Below are 27,306 nucleotides of genomic sequence, written 5' to 3' on the forward strand. Positions count from 1 at the left end.
CTAGATGGAAAGAATAAGTCGAGGACTTGATGAATGAGGAAAATGAGAGAGAAGGGAGAGTAGAAGAGGCAAGTGTGGTGGACCAGGAAGTGGCAATGATTAGTAAGGGGGAAGTTAGAAAGGCATTAAAGAGAATGAAAAATGGAAAGGCAGTCGGTCCTGATGACATTCCTGAGGAGGTATGGAAGAATCTCGGAGAGGTGGCTGTGGAGTTTTTGACCAGCTTGTTCAATAGAATTCTAGCGCGTGAGAAGATGCTTGAGAAATGGAGTAAAAGTGTGCTGTTGCCCATTTTTAAGAACAAGGGTGATGTGCAGAGCTGTGGGAACTATGGAGGAATAAAGTTGATGAGCCACACAATGAAGTTATGGGAAAGAGTAGTGGAGGCTAGACTCAGGACAGAAGTGAGTATTTGCGAGCAACAGTATGGTTTCATGCCTAGAAAGAGTACCACAGATGCATTATTTGTCTTGAGGATGTTGATGGAAAAGTCCAGAGAAGGTCAGAAGGAGCTACAGTGTGTCTTTGTAGATCTAGAGAAAGCCTATGACAGAGTACCCAGAGAGGAACTGTGGTACTGCATGCGGAAGTCTGGAGTGGCAGAGAAGTATGTTAGAATAATACAGGACATGTACGAGGGCAGCAGAACAGCGGTGAGGTGACGAATTTGTCACAGACGAATTTAAGGTGGAGGTGGGACTGCATTAGGGATCAGCCATGAGCCCATTCCTGTTTGCAGTGGTGATGGATAGGCTGACAGATGAGGTTAGACTGGAATCCCCGTGGACCATGATGTTTGCAGATGACATTGTGATTTGCAGTGAAAGCAGGGAGCAGGTGGAGGAACAGTTAGAAAGATGGAGGCATGCACTGGAAAGCAGAGGAATGAAGATTAGCCGAAGTAAGACAGAATATGTGCATGAATGAGAGCGGTGGTGGGGGAAGAGTGAGGCTACAGGGAGAAGAGATAGCAAGGGTGGAGGACTTTAAATACTTGGGGTCAACCATCCAGAGCAATGGTGAGTGTGGTCAGGAAGTGAAGAAACGGGTCCAAGCAGCTTGGAACGGGTGGAGGAAGGTGTCAGGTGTGTTATGTGACAGAAGAGTCTCTCCTCGGATGAAGGGCAAAGTTTATAAAACAGTGATGAGGCCAGCCATGATGTACGGATTAAAGACAGCGGCACTGAAGAGACAACAGGAAGCAAAGCTGGAGGTGGCGGAAATTAAGATGTTGAGGTTCGCTCTCGGAGTGACCAGGTTGGATAAAATTTGAAATGAGCTCATCAGAGGGACAGCCAAGGTTCGATGTTTTGGAGACAAAGTTAGAGAGAGCAGACTTCAATGGTTTCGACACATCCAGAGGAGAAATAGTGAGTATATTGGTCGAAGGATGATGAGGATGGAGCTGCCAGGCAAGAGAGGTAGAGGAAGACCAAAGAGAAGGTTGATGGATGTCGTGAGGGAAGACATGAGGGCAGTTGGTGTTTGAGAGGCGAATGGAGGAGATAGGCTTACATGTAAAAGGATGACGTGTTGTGGCGACCCCTAAAGGGACAAGCCGAAAGGAAAAGAAGAAGACACAAAAACAGAACTATATTTACAGCATTAACCACAAAAAAGACAAAATATGTATAAATTGTTACAGTTTATGCAAAACTGTATGCAAAAAAGGTCGCAGTGTTGTCTCAGTCAGGCAAGCCCATTTCATTCAATCAACAAAGGTTACAGAGAATAATTTCCCTCCGAAGAGTTGATGTAATCAAAATCAAATTAAAAGCTGCAATCCCCTGCTGCTTTGAGGGTGGAAGTATCAATGAATGCCGTCTGTTTTTAGGGGTGGCAAATCGGTTTATCCCTCTGTTGTGACTCAGATGCTGAAGTGTCTTTTTTAATTGACCTTATGGCAAGACTGTGAATTCTTCCCCTTCAAGATTCATTAAAACACAATTAATAATTGGCCCATGATATGACTTTTACTCACAACACAATAACTGCTGCCAGATACTTTTGAAGTTGCAGACATTATATTTTGGGTGCATATGTAAAATGGTTGGAAAAAAATATTACTCAATTATGCCTGTGAATATTCTCATTCATCCAGGTCATTTCATTGTCAGGGCATTGAATCGATCGCAACTTGACTGTTCTGTTTGTCGTAGAAGACGTTCCGCCTCTCATCCGAGCAGGCTTCATCAGTTCATGCAGCAAGTCTTAGTTTAAGACACACTACCCAGTGTTTGTGTGGAAAACGCAACTGTTTATGCTCCAACTTAGAGGCATGCCCCACACCACGTATGGAATCATTCTTTTGAAAGCAAAAAACGGAGAGAGCCGTTAAGCCGCCTGGACAAGAGGCCATTGTCTGTGCACCAGAGTTATTGGTTGGAAGCTCCGTAATTGATCTTCCATTGAGTTGTAAAGTGGTTGTGGAGTTACCTGAAGATCAAGGAGGATGAGCTGTATGTTGTGTGGAGAATTATTTAGTTTCTTTGGAATAGACGAAAGGGCGGCATTGTAAGTAGGAGACAGGTGATGTTTTAACCCCCCTCCTCTGTTAAGCGATGGTTTTTCCATTTTTGTGTATTTGGTCCATCTCACCCCTGTCCAGAATATATACTTTTTTTGTCCTCAAAAGAGTGCAGTTTCTTTTGGAGATGCAGGTAGACAGCTGAGTCTTGACCTGAGGATTTTGCCCGTCAGTGTTGTGCCATGCATCTGCTCAGTGATTGCTTGGTTTCCCCAATGTATCTGTGTCCGCACTGCACTTGACCCCATACACCAGATGGCTTTTCTGTGTGTGTGGTGTCAGGTCTTTGGGGTGTATCAACCTTTGTCTCAGGGTGTTACCAGGTCTGAAGTGTACCGGAATATTGTTTTGGTTGAAATTCCTTCTGAGTTTCTCAGACAGACCTGATACACACGGAATGACAATACTGTTGCATCTGTCACTCTTTTCTTTCTCATCCACCTTGCACCTGTCCCTTCTGGAATTGGATGCACTTTTCACAAATAACCAGCTGGCGTAAGCGGAGATTTGGAGGGCCTTCCTCACGTGTCTGTGCTCTTTCTCATTGGCCTGTGGACTGGTTGGAACGTTATCAGCTTTGTGTTGTAAGGTACGGTTAACTGCCCAGTTTGTGCTTCCAGAGGGTAGTGGTTTCAAAAAGTAAATATTGGTGAGTGTGTGTGGGATTTCTGTAAACCCCAACATGGGGGTCCCCGTCATCCCCAATGTGGACATCACCGTCCAAAAAAGACAACTTATTGTCTTTGACATCCTGATATGTGAACTTGATGTTATTGTCCACTGAGTTAATGTGCTCGGTTAAGGCTGAAGCCCCCCTAAAATAGGCCTGATGATGCCACTGACAGGGTGAGAAGTTTATTCATCCGTGAGGGTCGAGCCGCTTCTCCTCCGCATTCAGAGGAGCCAGGTGAGGTGGCTTGGGCATCAGTTTGGGATTTCTCCTGGACGCATCCCTGGAGAGGTGTTCAGGGCATGTCCTACCGGGAGGAGGCCCGGGGAAAGACCCAGGACACACGGAGGGACTATGTATTTCGGCTGGCCTGGGAACACCTCAGGATGCCCCCGGAGGAGCTGGACAAAGTAACTGGGGAGAGGGAAGTCGGGTCTTCTCTGCCCAGGCATCAACAGTTGTAGTAGGCAGTTTTATGGAGATCAACATTTTAGCTTTTATTTTTAAATGATAAACACGAGCATCAAAACCTTTGGGATAAAGTTTTAAGGACTGATGAGACAAAGATTAACATTAGGAAAGTTGTAAAGGCTAAAGCTTCAAGAAAAAAAGGATGTTAACAAACCCCAACATATAGTCCCCTCTAAAGATATCGTAACGGCAAGGCCAATTCCTTTGTTTTTGTTGGATACTGAAGACATTTGGATTTCAGATCAAAAGATGAATATGATACAACATTTCAGAATTCCAGCTTTTATTTCATGGTACATCTTGATGTGTTGAACAACTCAGGACAGAGGACCTTTTTGTTTGAAGCAACGCACTTTTCAAGTGAGCAAAATTATTGGAACAGACATTATTAAAATAACTTACAGTGAATAACATTTAATATTTGGTGGCATAACCTTTTCTTGCAATAACTGTGTCAAGCCTGCGACCCATTGACTTGATCAGACTGTTGCATTCTTCATTTGAAATGCTTTTCCCAGCCTTTACTTCAGCCTCTTTCAGTGTGGGAGTTTCTCCCTTCAGTTTCCTCTTCAGGAGGTAAAATGCGTGCTTTATTGGGTTAAGGTCCGGTGATTGACTTGGCCAGTCTAGGACCTTCCATTTTTTCCCCCTGATGAAGTCCTTTGTTGTGTTTGCAGAATGTTTTGGGTCATTGTCTTGTTGCATGATGAAGTTTCTCCTGATTAGCTTGGATACATTTTTCTGTAAATTGCCAGACAAAATGATTTTGTAAACTTCAGAATTTATTCTGATGCTACCATCACACATTACATGTTATATGATCAATAAAGACTAGTGAGCCCGTTCCAGAAGCAGCCATGCAAGCCCAAGCCATGACATTACCTCCACCATGCTTCACAGATGAGCTTTTGTGTTTTGGATCATAAGCAGATCCTTTCTTTGTCTGTACTTTGGCCTTTCCATCACTTTGGTAGAGGTTAATTTTGGTCTCATCAGTCCATAAAACCTTAGTTCCAAGACTTTTGTGGCTCACCTCTCTACTTCTTTGCAAAATCCAATCTGGCCTTCCGATTTTTTTTGCTGATGAGTGGTTTGCATCTTTTGGTATGGCCTATATATTTTTTCTGTCAAAGTTTTCTTCGAACACTGGATTGTGATACCTTCACCCCTGCCCTGCGAAGGTTGGCAGTGATGTCACTGACTGTTGTCTTTTGGTGTTTCTTCACAACTCTCACAATGTTTCTGTCATCAACTGCTGTTGATACCCTTGGCCGACCAGTTCGATATCTGTTGCTCAGTACACCAGTAGTTTCTTTGTTTTTTCAGGACATTCTAAATTGTTGTATAGGCTATGCTCAATGTTTGTGCAATAGCGCTGATTGATTTTCCCTCTTCTCTCAGCTTCAAAATGGTTTGCTTTTCTCCCATAGACAGCTCTCTGGTCTTCATGTTTGCTTTAACAGCACATGCAGTTTTCACAGGTGAAACCAAACACCAAAAACAAGCTCTATCTATTGTTTAAGCAATCGATCTATAAGGCAACACCTGAGAAACTACAAAAGACCCATCAGTCACATGTTGCAATACTTTTGCTCACCTGAAAAGTGGATGGCTTCAAACAAAAGGTGCTCTGTCCTGACTTGTTTAACACATCCATCCATCCATCCATTATCAACACCGCTTATCCTGGTTAGGGTCGCGGGACGCTGGAGCCTATCCCAGCTGACTTCGGGCGAAAGGCGGAATACACCCTGAACTGGTTGCCAGTCAGTCGCAGGGCACACATAGACACGGACAACCATTCGCACTCACATTCACACTGTCACTGAGTGGGAACTGAACCCACGCTGCCTGCACCAAAGTCAGGCGAGTGTACCACGACACCACCGGTGACCTTGTTTAACACATCTAGATGTAAATACCATCAAATAAAAGCTGGAATTCTGAACTTTTGTCTCATATTCATCTTTTTATATGAAACCCAAAGGTCTTCAGTATACAGCAAAAACAAAGGAATTGACCTTGCCGTTCCAATACTTTTGGAGGGGACTGAAGAAGCTTTGAAACTCAGGGGTACCTCCTTTGATGGCATGGGCCTGCATGGCTTCTTCTGGGATTGACTAATTAATTTTCATTGATGTAAACACATGATGGAAGCAGAAACATTAACTCAGAGGTCTACAGAAAAAAAGATGTCAATTAAAAGAACAATGCAACCAAACTGATTGGGAGATCAATCATCATGCATCAGGCCACACGCTCTCAATTCAACAAATTACTTAATCGGGGGCAAGAAAGTAGACCATTTTAGACTGGCCAAGTCAATCTCCAGACATAAACTGTATAGAGCATGCTAAACAGTTAACTGAATGGAGTAACCCCATAACAAACAATGGAAGGAAGCTGCTGTGAAACCCTGGAAAAGGCATCACAAAAGAAGAATGCAAAGGTTTGTGATGTCAGTGGGTCACAGGTTTGATGTGGTTACTCCAAAACAAAGGAATTGCAGGTAAATATTATATCTTATTCACTAAAATGTTTTCTCGTACTTTTTCTCACCTAAACCTTTTGAGATTCCCTGCAAAAAATGCTTCCCTTCTACATTGCATATATGATCCAAATGTAAATATCTGGAAATAAAAGATGAAATGTTCTAGTAGGCCTAATCCTCATATATTTAACAGTATTTTGTAACTTCTTTTAACCTGTGGTGTGCTTTTTTTATTTTATTTTTTATTTTTTTTTCAGGTGGAGATGTGTGTGTCTCTGGTCATGATAGTGGGCCAGTCTTTGAAGAACAGCCAAACAATTTAATTTACCCGGAAGGCCTGAGCGAAGGGAAGGTAGTTCTCAGCTGTCAGGCCAGGGCAAGTCCAGCTGCTTCCTACAGGTGGGTAGGTCTAATACTGCTAAAGGCTAGCCGACAAATTGTATTGGTATTGACCCATTTCCTGGAGCCTTAATGACAGATTTACTGTACAGGGTGTCCTTGCTTTACGACAGAGTTTCGTTCCCATGACGACAATGTAACATAATTTTGTTCTCAAGTTCCTGCAGAAAATAATTACTCTGACTTGACAGTAGATGTCCCAAAAAGAATTGCGGCCCATCAACAGAGTGTTGATGCTACTGGTGGGGGCAGGGGCACACCCGGGCTTAATTGCAGTCAGCATACAACCATTCGAATTCCTCACATGACCCCTGGGAAAAATTAATTGGCCATCCCTGTCATGTCATCCCTATCACTAACCTACTGTAATGCCTATGCAGTGGTCAAATGATAATTACAGTAAATATTTACTGTGTCCAAAAAAACGCCCCTTCCAGGTCATAAATACAAAATGATTCATTACCTTCCGTCCTATAGTTTGCTTGGACACTTAAAAGGGATCAAATCTCGCATGTACGTATTATTACGCACATCTTGGAATAATATATGTCGTAAGGCTGAGCAATAGATCAATTTAATTGAAAAATATTTATTTTCGGGTCACATAAATGTTTTTTATTTTATTTTATTTTTATTTTTAATTTTTGAAATCATTTGTTCGCCTTTAACAGCTTCCATAGCCTGATGATGCACACTGTTTATGTTGAAGACACGGTGGAGAACAGACCGGAACTAGTTTACGCAAGGGGCACTGTTTCATCAGTCATTTTGAATTGGTTTGGTTTGCAACATTAGACAATGAGGAACAAACAGTGCACTACATAGTAGCTTGTAATAAAAGACTGCTGAAACCAAAGTGAGTAGCATGGAGGGGAAAACTCCTGCTAATAAAAAGCCAATTTATTTCAATAATTTCACATTGTGTTACTTATAACAAGAAAAAAAGCCGTGTGAAAGGCAATCACAGAGACATTTTTCTGTGCAAAACCAGTCATTTATTCACACACTGTTCCACTTCAATGGTGGTTGTAGCGGTTGTGATGAACTACATATGATCTGTTTATTCCCGTCAAGTTACAGTGTATCGCTTTTTACCAGACTACTTCCTTGTGGTGTGACTTAACAAAAAGAGCATCCAGAGGTTAACCAAATATTCCATCCATCCATCCATCCATTTTCTGAGCCGCTTCTCCTCGCTAGGGTCGCGGGCGTGCTGGAGCCTATCCCAGCTGTCATCGACACCCTGAACTGGTTGCCAGCCAATCGCAGGGCACATAGGAACAAACAACCATTCGCACTCACAGTCATGCCTATGGGAAATTTAGAGTCTCCAATTCATGCATGTTTTTGGGATGTGGGAGGAAACCGGAGTGCCCGGAGAAAACCCACGCAGGCACGGGGAGAACATGCAAACTCCACACAGGCGGGCCCGGGGATTGAACCCGGGTCCTCAGAACTGTGAGGCTGACGCTCTCACCAGTCGTCCACCGTGCCGCCCCAAATATTAAAACCGCATGAAATAAACTTATGACAGCTGAATAATATAGGCTAAAAATACCTCTCTATCCCTAAGTGACCCATCAAAGAGGGTTTTAATTCTAGGGGTAACATTGCTCCTCATTGAGCCGTCACCTTATCAAGGTGGAGGAGTTTGTATGTCCCAATGATCCTACGAGCTCAGTTGTCTGGGGCTTTATGCCCCTGGTAGAATCACCCAGGGAAAACGGGTCCTCGGTCAGGGACCAGACAAAGCACGCCTCAAAGAACCAGGGGGCCTGGCCGGGCACAGCCTGAAGAGACGTTGTGGTGGTTCCTCTTCATATGGGCTCACCACCTGTGGGAGGGCCGAAGAGGGTTTGGTGCAATGTGAGCTGGGCTGTGGTCTAAGTCGGGAACCTTGGCAATAGGACCCCCGGCTAAAGAAGCTAGCTCTAGGAACGTGGAATGTCGAGAAAACGTAATTTCTCGTGTATAATGTGCATTTTTTCCCCCCAAAAAATGTTAAAAGTCAATAGTGCCCATTAAACCTAGGTATAGGGGAAAATGGAAAAAAAAAAAAATTCACATTTTATAAATGTATGCCGCCACCTAGAGGTTATGAAAAAGTTGCACTACACTACTACACTTTCATTCCAATATGACAGGGGTACATATGACTGCATATACAGTGGGTACGGAAAGTATATTGCAGCCATTTGCTCAAATCATTTAAGTTTTCCCCCCTCATTAATGTACACACAGCACCCCATATTGACAAAAAAAAACTGAACTGTTGAAATTTTTGCAAATTTATTAAAAAGGAAAAACTGAAATATCACACAGCCATAAGTATTCAGACCCTTTGCTCAGTATTTAGTAGAAGCACCCTTTTGAGCTAATACAGCCATGAGTCTTTTTGAGAATGATCTTTTTGAGTTTTTCACAGCTGGATTTGGGGATCCTCTGCCATTCCTCCTTGCACATCTCCAGTTCTGTCCGGTTGGATGGTGAACGTTGGTGGACAGCCATTTTCAGGTCGCTCCAGAGATGCTCAATTGGGTTTAAGTCAGGGCTCTGGCTGAGCCATTCAAGAACAGTCACAGAGTTGAAGCCACTCCTTCGTTATTTTAGCTGTGTGCTTAGGGTCAGTGTCTTGCTGGGAGGTGAACCTTCAGCCCATTCTGAGGTCCTGAGCACTCTGGAGAAGGTTTTCGTCCATGATATCCCTGTACTTGGCCGCATTCATCTTTCCTTCGATTGCAACCAGTCGTCCTGTCCCTGCAGCTGCAAAACACCCCCACAGCATGATGCTCCCACCACCATGCTTCACTGTTGGCCCTGTATTGTACAGGTGATGAGCAGTGCCTGGTTTTCTCCACACAGAATTAAGACCAAAAAGTTATATCTTGGTCTCATCAGACCAGATAATCTTATTTCTTACCATCTTGGAGTCCTTAAGGTGTTTTTTTTTAGCAAACTCCAGACGGGCTTTCATGTGTCTTGCACTAAGGAGAGGCTTCCTTCGGGCCACTCTGCCATAATGCCCTGACTGGTGGAGGGCTGCAGTGATGGTTGACTTTCTATAACTTTCTCCCATCTCCCGACTGCATCTCTGGAACTCAGTCACAGTGATCTTCGGGTTCTTCTTTACCTCTCTCACCAAGGCTTTTCTCCCCTGATTGCTCAGTTTGGCCGGATGACCAGCTCTAGGAAGGGTTCTGGTTATCCCAAACATCTTCCATTTAAGGATTATGGAGGCCACTGTGCTCTTAGGAACCTTAAGTGCAGCAGAATTATTTTTTTGTAACCTTGGCCAGATCTGTTCCTTGCCACAATTCTGTCTCTGAGCTCTTCAGGCAGTTCCTTTGACCTCATGATTCTCATTTGCTCTGACATGCACTGTGAGCTGTAAGGTCTTACATAGACAGGTGTGTGGCTTCAATCAGTGTAGTCAAACACAGCTGGATTCCGATGAAGGTGTAGAACCATCTCAAGGATGTTCAGAAGAAATGGACAGCACCTGGGTTAAATATATCAGTGTCACAGCAAAGGGTCTGAGGTAATATTAAGGTAATATTAATGAAATTTCAACAATTGCGTTTTCTTTCTGTCAATATGGGTGTTGTATGTACATTAAAGAGGGGTGAAAATGAACTTAAATTATTTTAGCAAATGGCTGCAATATAACAAAGAGTGAAAAATTCAAGGGGGTCTGAATACTTTCCCTACCCACTGCATGTACAGTTGTGCTCATAAATTTACATACCCTGACATAATTTGTGAAATGTTTTTATTTCTTTATTTATTTTTTTTAAATACGACTGATGACTTAACAATAACCATCATTACTTTCTGTATGGTTTTGTTTAATGATAATGCTTTTCTGAAATGCTTGACAGTTTAATTTGAATCCCATTAACATAAAATTAAATGTGTTTCGCCTGGCCCTTCATGTTTTCTTTAAAGAAGAAAACCATTACTTCCATTACAACAAGCTGGCAATTTTTTGACTTGAGTTCGTTGTCACATTTCTGTGGGGTCAATTATGTATTACTCGTGCACTCACTGTAGTTGTCTCGCCATGCTGCACTATTTGCATATACTGGCCACTCATGCCAGAGTAGCATCTGCTCCATTTGCACACTGATTGAGGAGTATCTGTAACATTTGCACAACCAACATTGTCCCAGATGATCGCACTACTCGTCACTTTAAACCGCATACACTCCTTGAAGTCTCAGCGCCCTTTGCACAATGGTCATTGCACCGGACTATTGCAATATTAGTCGTTCGAACTGCTCTAAGTGCTAGAGGACTCTGCATCTTTTTGCACAAATTGTTTTTTGTCAATGTCTTTATGTCCCCAAAGTGTTCTGTAATTTGACTGTTTGTTGTACTAGAGCGGCTCCAACTACCGGAGACAAATTCCTTGTGTGTTTTGGACATACTTGGCAAATAAAGATGATTCTGATTCTGAAGAATTGTATACATCTTACAAATTCTGCCTGTGTAATCAAAGATGAGCACAGCTGTGTGTTTTCTCATTTACTAAATACAAGTAGGGCTGTGAATTTCAAAATAAGAGCAAGTAAATAAAAATAAAGTATTTCGTGTTCAAATAAAGTGCTTAACTTCAGAATAATTATTTGAAAAAAACGAACAAAATACAGATAATACTTCGTTTTGATCATATGGGTTGAAGCAAAATCATGCATTGTAAAAATGCATTATACATAGGTAGAAGGGTTTTCCAGAATTTGGAGGTCTAATTTTGAGGGGTGCGTATTATACATGAGAAATTACGGTAGTCGGGCTCTCCTCAACACACATCTTAGGCTCCAGTAACATTCTTCTTGAGAGGGATTGGACTCTCTTCCACTCTGGAGTTGCCCCCGGTGAGCCATGGGTAATAAGTATGCCCACACCTGTTTGGTGTCTGTGCATTGGGGTGCACCCCAGTCTTCATCCACATCTCCTGGTGTTGAAAGCAGGTCCATCTCTTGGTATCATGGTCAGTTGCAAGTAGAGGAACAGAGTTGAATGCCTTGTCTAAGGAGATGGAAGAGAAAAAAAGGAGAAACAATAACCAGCACCGCAACATTTGTTTCAGAGGGCAACTTGTAATGATAATTGGAAGTAGCTTGTTTTTACCTGTTTTACCCTACCCATTTGTGAGCATCTGAGGTGAGGTGGAAACTGCGCTTGCTTGTGCTGGTCCCAGTCAAACAGAACATATGTTTTGCTTATCCTTGAAACAGCAATGTGACATGACACTGATGGCTAAACACGCGATGGACACACACCTGAAACCGCCTCAGGTGGTTGCAGCATCCCGGAGTTAGCATGACACAGACTCTCCCAAGAGAGAAAATTTTTCCAGACATCGATGAAAAAATACAATGTTATTCACCACCAAGCATATCTTACACTGTCACATTTAAACTGTAAATGAACACACAAATATAATATTGATGTTGACATTTTTTTATTGGCCTTTAATATAAAATATAATAAGAAAAAACTTTTGAAGTACATAATGTGTACATTTTCACTCTACTGTCTCTCTCTGCTTCTCTGTCTCTCTCCTTCTCTCTTGATTCCCCTTCAGTGGCAGCTCTTTGATTTGACTTGATTTTATTAGTTGATAGCACAAAAAAGAGCACATTAGCACTTCCCAACATAGAGTCAAGCATCATCAAGGATAAAAACAAAATAAAGCCTGAGAGCTTAAAGCTATTTACAGAAGTACATATTAGTCATCACATGCTCCTTTTACTTTTAAGGTGCATAAACCTAAAAAACAGGGTAATGGTAGCAGCAGGGCAATGAAGCCAAATATATTAAGATCAGTCAAAATTACAATTACAATCATTAAAACAAAAATCTGACTAAAACTGAGTAAATTAAAGTGATGTTTTGTAGTCACTTTTAAGCGCTCTTTTTAAGATAGTTAAGGAATCACTTGTTTTTATATCCTTTGACAAGTTTTTCCATTGCACTGCTGCACTTTCAACCATAAACCACTCCCATTCATTCAAATGAAAAGGTAGCTCTTTAAAACTTCCTTCCCAAAACACACCAAAAATGCAAAGCACATGATTGTAAATTGAAGTAAATCTAATTGCAAAGCTGTTGGATTTATCTTACCCAACATTATAAAAAATAGACACAAAAGGAATGAAGAGGCTGGTTTCTTTTTCTCATGAGGAGGGCGTATGGGAGATTGTTCAGATTACAGCCTCTCATCACCCTCTAAACAATCTCTCCCGTCGCTCCTGCATTTATTTGAAAATAGGGAGGTTTCTAAGTTTACAAGCTATAACGTACTAAGCTACAAGACACAACACACTAAGGGTAGGGTTTCAAGGTGAAAACATGGGACCAATATGTCCCGGCCACATCCTTCTCTCTGATGATTCCTGCTGAGTCATCTTTTTGAAGGCGAGACATCTTCCTTTATCAAAATCGTCCATAATACTAATGCAAGCTAAGCAAATAAATGATAACTTCTACAATATATTTAACATTTCCCTCCTGTTTATCATGTATTTGCACAAATTCCCATATAATTTTACAGTCACTTCATTTCGATTTTTTAACTGTAGAATAATTTTTATGAAACAAATACATTGACACTCAGAGTAAACTTGTCATATATGAATGTTGTAGTTTAAACATCGTAATCACATCTGCTCCATACGGTTCCATGTGGGTAATTGCTGTGGTGATTAATCTACTGATTAAAGCCCAAATGCATGTGATACAACAACATCCACGCAATGTCAGAATGACTGCAAAAACAGCAATTTATATCAATATTGGTGAAATTAGGGTTTTGTATTTACCAAAAACGTCCATCCAGCTGTCCCACAAGGAGTGTTGATTGAGGGTCCGTAGACCATCGATGGCTCTGGTCAAGCTGCCATCTGAAGCAGTATTGTTTGTTCTCGAAACATACCGCAAACACCTCCCTCTCTTGCGAGGAGCATGTCGACAGCTATGTGGTTTTGGAACGTCCTTGAACTGCTCATGCACAGCTTCCGACCCACTCTTGAGTCCAATTTCCTAATCTCTGTACATTGAAGTGGATATAGTTTATCCCATTAACATTTTTATTAATCGTACACCACCAGCATATGAAGTATTCAAATCCTCCTGCAACTCGGTCAGCTAATTTGTATTGATTAGGAACCCCACGAGGAACACCTATGGCGTCAATGTATGTTTTATGTTGGATAATTTTGCCTCTGCCAGGATAAATCTCTTTTTTGTCTATGTTCTAGATTGGACAAAAACATTGGTGCCCTTTCCATTAAATCTTGAACAGGCATAGGGTATACTGACACATGCAATATCAAAGTGATAATAGCGCACAATCCAGATATATCTTTAGGTAATCTATCAAACAGTCTATCATCTCCGCACCACCACCAGATGTCGCTCCGTGATAGTGACATAAAATTTGGTCCGACTTTTAAGGTTACTTTACACTGTGTGTCGTTCTGTGGTCCTAATTTTTTATTTATTTTTTTCCTTTACTAATCATGTTTATACAAGTAAAATTTTTCGGTGCTACTAAAATAGAAAACATTGGTTTGTGTTTATCTGCTTTTGTTACGGGATATATAGGATCCCACGATTTACACCTCCCAGTTGGTACAGTAGCGTTCATTAATGGAATAATACAATCTTGTGATAATTGTGCCAGGAACTATGCGCAACAAAGGCCTGGGACCCATGCAAACCACACAATCTTTTCTCGCTACATTTGCTGCTTGTTCCACCAATAGTAACCAATTGTTATTTTGTCCTGAAACTCCTGTGACAACAAGGAACCAATCATCAGTAGTTATGTTGTTAACCATTAGAATTTGTCCACCTTTCTTTGAAGTTTTCAATGGCATTTCTGGTTTAACACGGTTCACATAACACAATTCTACTTGGAAGTGGGGATCTTTTCCGCCAGAATATGCCCACAAGCTCATCTTCAAACACACTGGGTGACTTGATTTGTATTTCAATATTAAACTATGGGCCGTTTTGCTTATGTTAAACTTCTTTCTATGTTCTTTTGCTGTTTTTTGTGACCAACTGGACCAATCATAATCTGTTTCACCAATGAGGTGTTCCCATCCAAAGCCTATAGTTGCATACCAGTCATATCCAAATCCCCAATTCTGTCCATTCTCTTGAGCATCATTGGTGAGAGCCACATATGGAATTATGATTAAAGCAGTTTGATTTTGGGGGGCACAACATATTAAACCGGTTTACCGCGTTTGGAGGCCATGCCCACAGTTCTGATCATCAGCTTTACTCCTTTTGATAAGAGTTAATGATTCAAAATTTTCCATTATTGGGTTTGTCATATTGGTCCAGTTGGTAGGTGATTTTCTATCTAAAAAATTGGTTGTATCATTTAGGGTGGGACGTCCCATGTACCACATAAACAAAACCAACACCATAGTAGCCAAAGTTGCTACGTAACAACTTATCGAATCTCGTAACCAACGTGGGTGTGCCTTTCTGCTGAGTTCTCACTAAAAGGGTTGGTGTCTTTTTTCTTCACTGACCAGCAAGCGTTTTCAGAATCTACACATCTGCTCCCGCTCCGTTATCAGACTTTTGCTCACCTTCCCTATTTGAGTACTCAGCTGAAATGACTCTTTTACAGTGTGTTAAATGAACCCACGTATTTCTTTCTGCTATTTTTAGGGCTGTTAAGTGTCGATCTTTCTGTGCCACCATCCCTCTGGTTGAGACATGTGACACAGCATGGCTCAATATAGCAGCCCATTTGAATAGGTTTTTTTTTTTTTTTTTTTTCTGTGCTAATGTAAATTTCATTTTGTAGTTTTGCACTTTGTTTTTCCCAATAATTGCGTTCTTGTTGTGGAATACTCATATTGGCTATCAGTATAGATTGTACCATCTTTATTTATCATTAGTTTGCATGCCTCGGTTAATGCTACTAATTCAGCAGTTTGTTCAGCCAATTCCTGACAATCATGATGCGTGCCTTCATCAGGTAAGGGTGTTAATGTGGCTGGATTTAAGGTTGTGCATCGCTCAACAGTCAAATGTGGTTGTGACAGCAAGATGGCCATGCAAGATAAATGTCTTGCAGGTGATAAAAACGCCATATTCGTTTCCAATAGGAGAGCAGACACTGTATGTGGGACCTTAAGAGTTAATGGATGAAATAACACAATTGTGGAACTGCTCTCTACTGCCATCAAGGCTGCCACAACTGTTCTGACACAATGCGGTAATGCACACGTCACGCTGTCCAATTTAGTCGAAAAATAAGCCCATGGTCTTAGTTTACCAGCGTATTGTTGTGTAAGTACGGAGGTCATGTAATAGTTTTTACAATCTACCATTTGAATGAATGTTTTATCATTAAATTTGGAAGGCCTAGCGCAGGACTGGACACCAAATCTTGTTTAATGTCACAGAAGGTCTTTTCTGCCTCTGTACTCCATTAAACAGGTGATGTCATTTTAAGGTTGGCTTCATACATTAATTTTGACAATGATGCAACAATTTCTGCATAGTTTGGAATCCATGCTCTACAATAATTTGTCAGACCTAAAAATGATTATTATATGTTTCTTCGTCTGTGGTTTAGGATTTTTTAAGACTATAGCTTTCCTGTCTTCTAATATAGTCCTTCCTCCTACACTTAAATTATGGCCTAGATATTTGACTTTTACATTATTGCAATTTATTTTTGTTAACTTTATGTGATGCAGTAAGGCCAACGAATCTTTGCATGTCTCTCCATCTGGAGATGCCAGAAGACATGCGTGTTGTCATAACTTGTGAATAAATGGTTGGACTTTCACAGTAACCTTGCGGTAATCTAGTAAATGTATATATTTTTTTCCTCAAATGCAAATGCAAAACCAAAATTTACTGTTCTTTTCTACTGGTACAGAAAAGAATGCATTACTTATGTCCACTACTGTAAACACAGTAGCGTCTGGTCTTGCTGCTCTCTGTATTACTGCAGTATTTACTGCCTGTAAGTCTCCAACCCACTATAGGTGGGGCCTTTTTTACAGGGAAAAATGGGTCTGTTACAAGGTGATTCTGGACACTCCACTATAACTCCTGCCTTAATTAGTGGTTCAATTACCGGTTTGATTCCTTCATGTGCATCTGGTTTTAATGGATATTGGCGAATCCCTGGTCTATATTCTGTTTTGGGTTTAATTTGTACTGGTAAAGCCCCTTTAATAAGGCCTTCATCAAATTTTTTTGGAACTTTTTAAAAAATATTTCTTAATCAATTTCAGTGAGGATCATTTGGTCTAATCAAACAGGATGCATGTGTTTCCCTTCATCACCCTTGTATTATCCAAAACATCGCCTTCCTAATTAGACCAGTTGATGCACTGTATTCCAGTTTGTTTTCTATTTGCTGCCAATCATCTGTCTCCTGTCCTTGTTTTACTAATGTTCCCATATGTTTCCACTGTGACTCATAATATTTGCACAATGAAATATGTGGGACACTTGTATTTTTATACAGTTCCTTTAATTTGTCTGGTAAAATAATTCCTGCCGCGACCTTTGCTTCATTGTCTGAGTACAGATAATCTACAGTAATTTTATCAGGTGTCGCATGTCGTAAACTTTTTTCATATCCTGGTTACACGAGGATTTGTTGACTTGGGAAGCAGGCTGGCTTAGTAGTTTGGTAGTTTGTAGTTTAGTAGTTTCGGTAGTTTGTCCGTATTCTCTTTTATTTTATATAATTTGATTCCTACAACGCGGCTATTTTTTTGTGTATTTAACCAACCATTAAAGCCGTGTTCAGTTATCCCTTGTCTCTAAATACTACATTTTATCAGGATCCTGTTTTTAAAAAAAAAAAAAAAAAATTTATGAACTTCCAATCTTTACACTTAGGACTCCGCCGTCCTATACCGAATTTAACTATGACGCCACTAAACTTTCCTAGTTTCTTTAACGGAATTTAACGGAATTTAAGTACGTACAGGACTCCGCCGTCCTCGCGGAATTTGTCGGACTCCGCCGTCCCTCTACTACTTTCCAGTGACTAGTATTACACAAGGTTTATTCTGTCGCAGACTTCTTCGTCGCGCAATTCACTCACTCTTTAATCCTATTTCCGAAAAAAAATTTTTTTTAAATTTAACTCACCAAAGTCATCTTCAATCCTGTGGATTGTCGTCAACCTTCAGATCCCAGTTGAGAAGAACGAAGACCAGCCCCGGAAAGGGTCTCAATTGCCGTGACCACGGTCTCTTAACTGGATGTCGGCTTCACAACTGGAATCCTCGGGTGTATTGACATCCGGCTCGAAGGACCAATTTAATGTTGGATTTATCTTACCCAACATTATAAAAAATAGACACAAAAGGAATGAAGACGCTGGTTTCTTTTTCTCATGAGGAGGGCGTATGGGAGATTGTTCAGATTACAGGCTCTCATCACGCTCTAAACAATCTCTCCCGTCGCTCCTGCATTTATTTGAAAATAGGGAGGTTTCTAAGTTTACAAGACATAACGTACTAAGCTACAAGACACAACACACTAAGGGTAGGGTTTCAAGGTGAAAACATGGGACCAACACGTCCCAGCCACGTCCTTCTCTCTGATGATTCCTGCTGAGTCATCTTCTTGAAGGCGAGACATCTTCCTTTATCAAAATCGTCCATAAAACTAATGCAAGCTAAGCAAATAAATGATAACTTCTACAATATATTTAACAAAAGCACAAGACACAAAGAATATGAGCATTATTCGGGGTCGGCTTATGGGGCAAGCAGCTTAAACAGGGACGCCCAGACTTCTCTCCCCCGAGACACTTCGTCCAGTTCTTCCAGGGGAATCCCGAGGCATTCTCAGTCCAGCTGAGAGTCATCGTCTCTCCAGCGTGTCCTGGGTTGTCCCGGAAACACCTCACCAGGAGGCGTCCAGGGGGCATCCTAACCAGATGCCCAAGCCTCATCTGGGTCCTCTCGATGCGGAGAAGCAGCGGCTCGACTCTGAGTCCCTCCCGGAGAGTCCGGACATCCTGTGGAGGAACCTCATTTCGGCCTCTTGTGTCCGCGAACTTGTTCTTTCGGTCACGACCCCACAGCTCTTGAGCATAGGTGATGCTAGGAATGTAGATCAACCAGCAAATCGAGAGTTTTGCCAGCTGGCTCAGCTTCTTCTTCACCACGACAGACTGGTACAGAGTTCGCATCACTGCAGATGCTGCACCGATATTCCTGTCAATCTCCCGCTCCATTCTTCCCTCACTCATGAACAAGAACCCGAGATACTAGAACTCCTCCACTGGGGGCAGGATCTCTTTCTCAACCCATACAGAGCACGCCGCCCTTTTCCGACTGAGGACCATGGCCTCAGATTTTCCTCATTTTCATCCCAACTGCTTCACACTCGGCTGCAAACCGCTTCAGTGAGAGTTGAAGATTGCGGTTTGATGTAGTCAAGAGATGGCGCCTACCAGTGTGGTCGCCTCGGTAACGCGATCTCTAGTATTGTCTTTGTTTTTGTGTTTTTCGTCCGTCTTTGGAGACCTTACACGACTCACTTACACAAGGGGAGACCTGCTAACCATCAAGGAGCCTACTCCGGACTTTCTGTCACCAACTTTCGAAAATCCGCTCAGTTTTTTCCCCGAGTTACTGGTTTTCGGCGCATGGAGGCGGAAGCGGCGCCACAGAGGAAAACGAGCCGGCATTCAGGTGAAACTCCGCAAGAGAGGACACAGATTGGCGTTCCCGTCGATCCCCCTCGCGAATGTATGCTCCCTACCCAACAAAATGGACGAGCTTCATCTTCTGTTAAAGACCAGTAAAGACTTCGGACGTTCCGCGGCCATGTTTCACAGAGACCTGGCTTTGCGACGCTGTACCCGATGGCGCCGTCATGCTTCCCGGCTTCAACATTCATCGAGCGGACCGCGACATGGAATCATCGGGGAAAACGAAGGGCGGCGGGATATGTCTCCATATCAACGGAAAATGGTGTACGGACGTCACGGTGCTCAGCACACACTGCAGCCCACATTTGGAGTCGCTGTTTTTGAACTGTAAACCATTCTACTCGCCACGTGAGTTTGCATCGTTTATACTGGCTGGAGTCTATATTATACCTCAAGCTAACACGAACGCCGTATTGCTAACGCTCGCCGAACAAGTCAACGAAATTGAAAAAAAACAACCGGACTCACCCCTCATTATTCTCGGGGACTTTAACAAAGCTAAACTCAACCACGAACTCCCTAAATACAAGCAGCACATCGACTGTCCCACCAGGGAAAATAATACTTTAGACCACTGCTACACTACGGTAAAAAACGCATACCGTGCTATACCTCGTGCAGCCCTGGGCTCGTCTGATCACTACTTAATTCACTTAATACCTACGTAAAAGCAAGAACTTAAATGTGCGAAGCCTACAGTGAAAACAGTCAAAAAGTGGACCAATGAAGCCAAGATGGAACTTCAAAGCTGTTTAGACTGCACAGACTGGAGTGTCTTTGAAAATTCAGCTGGCAGCCTGGATGAATATACGGACACTGTCACATCCTATATCAGTTTCTGTGAAGAGGTTTGTGTACCAACAAAATCATTTCGGACATTCAACAACAACAAGCCGTGGTTCACTGCTAAACTTAAGCAGCTTCACCAAGCTAAGGAAGATGCATATCAGACGGGGACAGGGCCCTGTATAATCGAGCTAGAAACCAGCTTACTAAAGAAATTAACATTGCAAAGAGGATCTATGCAGCAAAGTTGGAAAAACAGTTTAGCGCGAACGACTCAAAATCAGTCTGGCATGCATTCCAATTGCTGACTAATTACAAGCGACGATCCCCCCAAGCTGAGAACAATAGCACACTAGCCAACGACTTGAATACCTTCTATTGAAGATTTGGACAGGGACAGTTTCACTCCACACACCCACCCGGCCGCACCCGCGATCACATCCACACCTCTGACTTCTGCGTTAACCATCCATGAACAGGATGTGAGACGCATCTTCAAACAACAGAAGATTAACAAAGCAGCAGGACCGGACCATGTGTCCCCATCCTGCCTCAAAGTCTGCGCGGACCAGCTCGCTCCAGTCTTCACTCAGATCTTCAACAGATCTTTGGAAATGTGCGAAGTTCCATCCTGTTTCAAACGCTCCACCATCATTCCAGTCCCCAAGAAACCGCCATGCTGCACTATTTGCATATACTGGCCACTCATGCCAGAGTAGCATCTGCTCCATTTGCGCACTGATTGAGGAGTATCTGTAACATTTGCACAACCAACATTGTCCCAGATGATCGCACTACTCGTCACTTTAAACCGCATACACTCCTTGAAGTCTCAGCGCCCTTTGCACAATGGTCATTGCACCAGACTATTGCAATATTAGTCATTCGAACTGCTCTAAGTGCTAGAGGACTCTGCATCTTTTTGCACAATTGTTTTTTGTCAGTCTTTATGTCCCCCCCCAAAAAAAAAAAGAAATTGACTGAATTCCTTGCATGTTTTGGACATACTTGGCAAATAAATATGATTCTGATTCTGAGAACCACATCATCTGCAGAGATGCAATGCTGAGGTCACCAAACCAGAACCCATCAACACCTCTGCTCCGCCTAGAAATTCTGTCCATAAAGGTATCCAACCATCCATTTTCCGTATCGCTTATCCTCACTAGGGTGGCGGCCGTACTGGAGCCTACCCCAGCTGCCTGGGCAAGAGGCATGGTACACCCTGAACTGGTCGCCAGCAAATCGCAGGGCACATATAAACAAACGACCACTGACATTCACACGTACGGGTGATTTTTGAGTCTTCAATTAACCTACTATGCATGTTTTTGGAATGGAAAATGGAGTACCCGTAGAAAACCCATGCAGCCACGGGGAGAACATGCAAACTCAACACAGGTGAGGCCGGTTTTGAGTGCAGCTATGGCGAAGTCCAACCCTCACTCAAACGAATTCAACCAACTGCCGGCATTGCTGAGCAAACTCTGAAACTGGTCATACAGGGACAAAACAGCCCATATTAAGGTCTCCGGTACCCCATACTCCTGGAGCACCCTCCACAGGACCCCCAGGGGAACACGGTCGGACGCCTTCTCCAAGTCTAAAAAGCACATGTAGACTGGTTGGGCGAACTCCCATGCATTCTTGAGGGTGAAGAGCTGGTCCACTGTTCCACGGCCTGGACGAAAACCGCACTGCTCCTCTTGATTCTGAGAATCGACTTCCCGATTGACCCTCCTCTCCAGAGACCAAGGACACGCTGGAGAGACTACATCTCTCGGCTGGCTGGGAACGCCTCGGGATTCCCCTGGAAGAGCTGGAAGAAGTGGCTGGAGAGAGAGAAGTCTGGGCTTCCCAACATAAGATGGTGTCCCTGCCACCCAATCTCAGATGGATTTAAAAAAAGACTATTCAAGTAACAAGTTATTTTCTTATGTTTTTGAGATTGTAAGGTGAAAGCTGCAACTGGCTATTCGTTTGGACTGAATGGGTTGCAACAATGGGGAAAAATGTTGGAAAAAAAACAACTATGAACTAGTTCATTTTGGAAAGGTGAACTGAACTTTGAACTAGTTCGCGTAGAAAACACTGCTGGTTTAACATCATCAGAGAATTTGTGGACTCTTGGAATCTCAAAACTGGACGCGCACTCACACTCTCTCTCTCTCTCACACACACACACACACACACACACACAGACACACACCTACACACACAAAGACACACACACACAGACACACACACACACAAAGACTTGCTAACGATTTACATACATATGCTCAACTATTTATCGTAACTATACATGAAGAATTAGTTGCCGAATGATCAACCTTCCCTTTGGTCGTCCTCTAGCTCTCTTGCCTGACAGTGCCATCCTTATCATCCTTCTACCAATATACTCACCATCTTTCCTCTGGGCATGTCCAAACCATCGTAGTCTGCTCTCCTTAACTTTGTCTCCAAAACATTTACCCTTCGCTGTCCCTCTGATGAGCTTATTTTTAATCCTATTCAACCTGGTCAACTCCTAGAGAGAACCTCAACAGCTTCATTTGCGCCACCTCCAGCTCTGCTTCCTGTTGTTTCTTCAGTGCCACTGTCTCTAATACGTACATCATGGCTGGCCTCACCACTGTCTTATGAACTTTTTTTCACTTCCTTATCACACTCCCCATTCCTCTGGACTGTTGACCCAAAGTATTTAAAGTCCTCCACCCTCGCTGTCTCTTCTCCCTTTAGCCTCACTCTTCCCCCTCTACCCCTCTCATTCATGGACATATATTCTGTCTTTGGCTAATCATCATTCCTTTCCTTCCCAGTGCATGCCGTCACCTTTCTAAATGTTCCTCCACCTTCTCCCTGATTTCACTGCAGATCATGTCATCTGCGAACATTATGGTCCATGGGAATTCCAGTCTAACCTCATCTGTCAGCGTATCCTTGACCTCGGCAAACAGAAAGGGCTCCCTGGTGCAGCCCCACCATGACCTTAAACTCTTCTGTCACATATACAGCACACCTCACCACTGTTCTACTGCCCACATTCATGTCCTGTACTATTCTAACATACTTCTCTGCCACTCCAGACTTCCGTACGCAATATCACAGTTCCTCTCTGGATGCTCTGTCTGGCTTTTTTTTTAGATCTACAAGTACACAAAGTAGTTCCTTCTGACCTTCTCTGTACTTCTCCATCAACACCCTCAAGGCAAATAATGTATCTGTGGTACTCTTCCTAGGCATGATTAAATGGAATGTATAGAATTTAACAGTCCGTACATCATGATTTAATGCAGCAATTAATTTAACTGTGCTGTTCCTTCTGGTGTACCTTCTTGGCCACCGGGAGGCAGTATAATATAGAAGACTAGACTGCTTCTTCCACGACGACTGTAAAGGACTCAATAAGATATTGTAATTAGTGATGGGCACGGCAGTACTTTTTAGTGTAATTAATCACTAGAATCAGTTCATTAAAAAGATTTGTTCAAAAGGTGTGTTCACTGAATATTTAAGTTTTTTTGACAGACTCATTCAAGATCTTCCTCATTCAGTTCATCATTCAGCCTTTAGGTTTGCATTCACTCAACATGTTCATCGAAGGACAATGCGTTATTGTAAACTAAGGAAGTGGGGGGGATTCAGCTCAGTTACCACCTACTGTATGTCTCTCTCAGCAAGCTCTCAAACACCCAGCTTCGGTCGTGACTCGTGAACATCCGTGCTCTACCTCGAGCTCAGCTACCGCACGTATCCTCCGCGTCACCGCTACATTCACTCAGTCTGCTGAGTGAATGTCTGCATTCCACCGCAGTGGACAGTGTCGCTGACACCAGCACCTGCATTTCCTGGTCCCCCACCCAACTGTGATTGTCATCTGATTTGTGTAAATCATCTGAATGTCTTGAAAAACATTCAACAAGTTTGATGTATTATTATTTTTTATTTTTTTTAATCAGTTTATTTGAAAGGGGACAATGCAATTTCATAAAACACATGAAATACACATGGTTAAAAAAGCCAGAATTAGCCAGAAGGCTAGTTTTCATCTGTAGTCCCCTGGCCATGATGTAAAAAAGCAGTAAAATACATCTACAAGACAATATAAAACAGGATACATAAAGACTTACTATACTATTAAGAGAGAATAAAACCACAAATCATTTGATCATAACAAAAAAAAACAAAAAACATCATAACATCTTTTAAAAAAAAAAAAAAAAAAAAACATCTTTTAGTGTTGGCAGCTATAGGTGTTAACTAACCACATTTTCAGTTTTTTTGTGAAGGCCTTGTATGTTGTAAGCAGTTTAACCTCCTCAGGTACTGAGTTCCACTCACCAGCGCTCCTCACTGACCAGGCTGACTTACTGAAAGTGCTCCTGCGCAGAGGAATGAGACAGTCACCTCTGACTGAGCCTCGAGTGACACGCTCAGAGCTGTTTCTTTGGCTGATGAACTCAGCCAGAGGAGCTGGAGCCAAATCATGCAGTATTTTATCAATCAAATTTAAATCTGCAAATATGTGAAGACTGTCCCAGTTTAAAAGACTGTATTTTTTTAAAATTGCACAGTGATGATAGTGCCTTGGTTTTTTATCCATCACTTTAATTACTTGTTTGTACAAAACTTCCAATGGTTTTTTTGCATTCTGACCAGCCTGGGAACAACTGGTTATGCAATAGTTAAAGTGACTAAGAATCATTGAATGTAAGTACATTTTTGCGGCTTCAGTTGACATTTCATTTCGAATTGCACGAAAATTTGCGAGGTTTAATTTGATATTTTTACACAATTTGTCAATATGGGCTTTAAAGGAAAGCTGTGAATCTATTATTAACCCAAGATATTTGTATTGGCTGACAATTTGCATTTTTCTCCATTAACAAGTATGTCGGGGTCAGGTAATACTCTATTTGTTTTAGTGAAATACATGCCTACAGTTTTAGAAACGTTTAGCTGTAGACAGCACTTCTGCAACCAAGTTGTGACACAGGACATTGTATTAGTGATTTTAGCAGCAACAGTATCTTTGGAGCGACCATGAACAAAGAAAACCGTGTCGTCTGCATACATTACGCACTCTGCTTCAGAACAAACAGTGGGCAAATCGTTGATATAAAGACTAAACAAAAGGGGGCCTAATATTGATCCCTGAGGGACTCCAGAGGTTAGCCTAAGAGACTCTGATCTGTAGTTGTTAACTGATACAGATTGTGTTCGGTCATGCAGATATGATTCAATCCAGCTCACAGCTTTGTGAGAGAAGTTAAATTTTGAGAGCTTGGTAAGAAGAACAGAGTGATTTACTGTATCGAAAGCTTTCCTGAGGTCCAAGAACACCGCCCCTACAACTCCACCCTTGTCGAGAGAAGATTTTATTTTCTCAATGAAGAGGCATGTAGCCATTTCAGTGGAATGCTTGGATCTGAAACCAAACTGCATGGCGTGGAGAGAGGGGGAGCTGCTGTTTAAATAATGGACAATCTGCTCTGACACCCATTTTTCTGCAACTTTGGAAATGGCCGGAAGAATGCTTATAGGTCGGTAGTTATTCAGACAATTTGAGTCACCGGATTTAAAGACGGGGGTAACAATAGCAGATTTCCAGGCCTTTGGAAAGTGACCAGATGAAATTGAAAGATTAATGATTGAGGCAATAGGAGTAGCAAGAGTTGAACCTAGATCGTTGAGCATGTTCGTGTCCATTCCAAAAACATCCTTTGCCTTAGATGGTTTGAGTGAATGAATTAAATCGATAACTTTGGTCTCAGTAATATTTGTAATAGTAAAGAACTGCGTTGCAGACAATGCAGGGTATTCCTTCCTTTGTTTTACTGCAAACTTAGAAGAGATTTCTGACACAGATTCAATCAGAATCAGAATCAGAATCAGAATCAGAATCACCTTTATTTGCCAAGTATGTCCAAAACACACAAGGAATTTGTCTCCGGTAGTTGGAGCCGCTCTTGTACAACAGACAGTCAATTTACAGAACACTTTGGGGACATCAAGAGATTGACAAAAAACAATTGTGCAAAAAGATGCAGAGTCCTCTAGCACTTAGAGCAGTTCGAACGACTAATATTGCAATAGTCCGGTGCAATGACCATTGTGCAAAGGGCGCTGAGACTTCAAGGAGTGTATGCGGTTTAAAGTGACGAGTAGTGCGATCATCTGGGACAATGTTGGTTGTGCAAATGTTACAGATACTCCTCAATCAGTGTGCAAATGGAGCAGATGCTACTCTGGCATGAGTGGCCAGTATATGCAAATAGTGCAGCATGGCGAGACAACTACAGTGATTGCACGAGTAATACATAATTGGCCCCACAGAAATGTGACAACGAACTCAAGTAAAAAAATTGCCAGCTTGTTGTAATGGAATTATAGGTTAGGTGTTTAAGAAGTTGATCGCAAGAGGGAAGAAGCTGTTGGAATGTCTACTAGTTCTAGTTTGCGTTGATCGGTAGCGCCTACCTGAGGGAAGGAGCTGGAAGAGCTGGTGACCGGGTGCAGACGGTCCGAGAGTATTTTGCACGCCCTTGTCTTAGTTCTGGCAGCATGCAAGTCCTCAATGGTGGGTAGGGGGGTACTGACAATCCTTGCAGCAGTTTTGATTGTCCGTTGCAGTCGGAGTTTGTCCTTTTTTGTAGCAGCACCAAACCAGACTGTGATGGAAGAACACAGGACTGATTCGATGACCGCTGTGTAGAACTGTCTCAGCAGCTCCGATGGCAGGCCGTGCTTTCTCAGAAGCCGCAGGAAGTACATCCTCTGCTGGGCCTTTTTGAGGACGGAGTTGATGTTGTTCGCCCACTTCAGGTCCTGAGAGATTGTAATTCCCAGGAACTTGTGTCAACGGTCTCGACGGTTGACACAAGGCAGCTGGACAACGTGAGGGGCAGCTGTGGCGAAGGATGCCTCCTGAACTGAAGTCCACGATCATCTCTACCGTCTTGAGCGTGTTCAGCTCCAGGTTGTGTCGGCCGCACCACAGCTCCAGCCGCTCCGCTTCCTGTCGATATGCAGACTCGTCACCGTCCTTGATGAGGCCGATGACAGTGGTGTCATCTGCAAACTTCAGGAGCTTGACAGTCGGGTTCGCTGAGGTGCAGTCGTTCGTGTAGAGAGAGAAGAGCAGCGGAGAGAGGACACAACCTTGGGGCGACCCAGTGCTGATGCTGCGTGTGGATGAGGTGGCCTCCCCCAGCCTGACCTGCTGTGTCCTG

General features: G+C 42.6%; 1 protein-coding gene across 1 annotated transcript in view; it reads left to right on the top strand.

Moving 5' to 3' along the window:
* Positions 1–27,306, top strand: part of cntn2 (contactin 2) — a 148,745-nt gene that overhangs the window by 21,623 nt on the left and 99,816 nt on the right. The window contains exon 3 of the mRNA XM_061688467.1: positions 6,417–6,558. Coding sequence (XP_061544451.1) covers positions 6,417–6,558 — 142 coding nt within the window. The remainder of the gene's footprint in view (positions 1–6,416; positions 6,559–27,306) is intronic.

Source organism: Phycodurus eques, chromosome 10, assembly GCF_024500275.1.
Source record: "Phycodurus eques isolate BA_2022a chromosome 10, UOR_Pequ_1.1, whole genome shotgun sequence".
In the NCBI taxonomy this organism is placed as follows: Eukaryota; Metazoa; Chordata; class Actinopteri; order Syngnathiformes; family Syngnathidae; genus Phycodurus; species Phycodurus eques.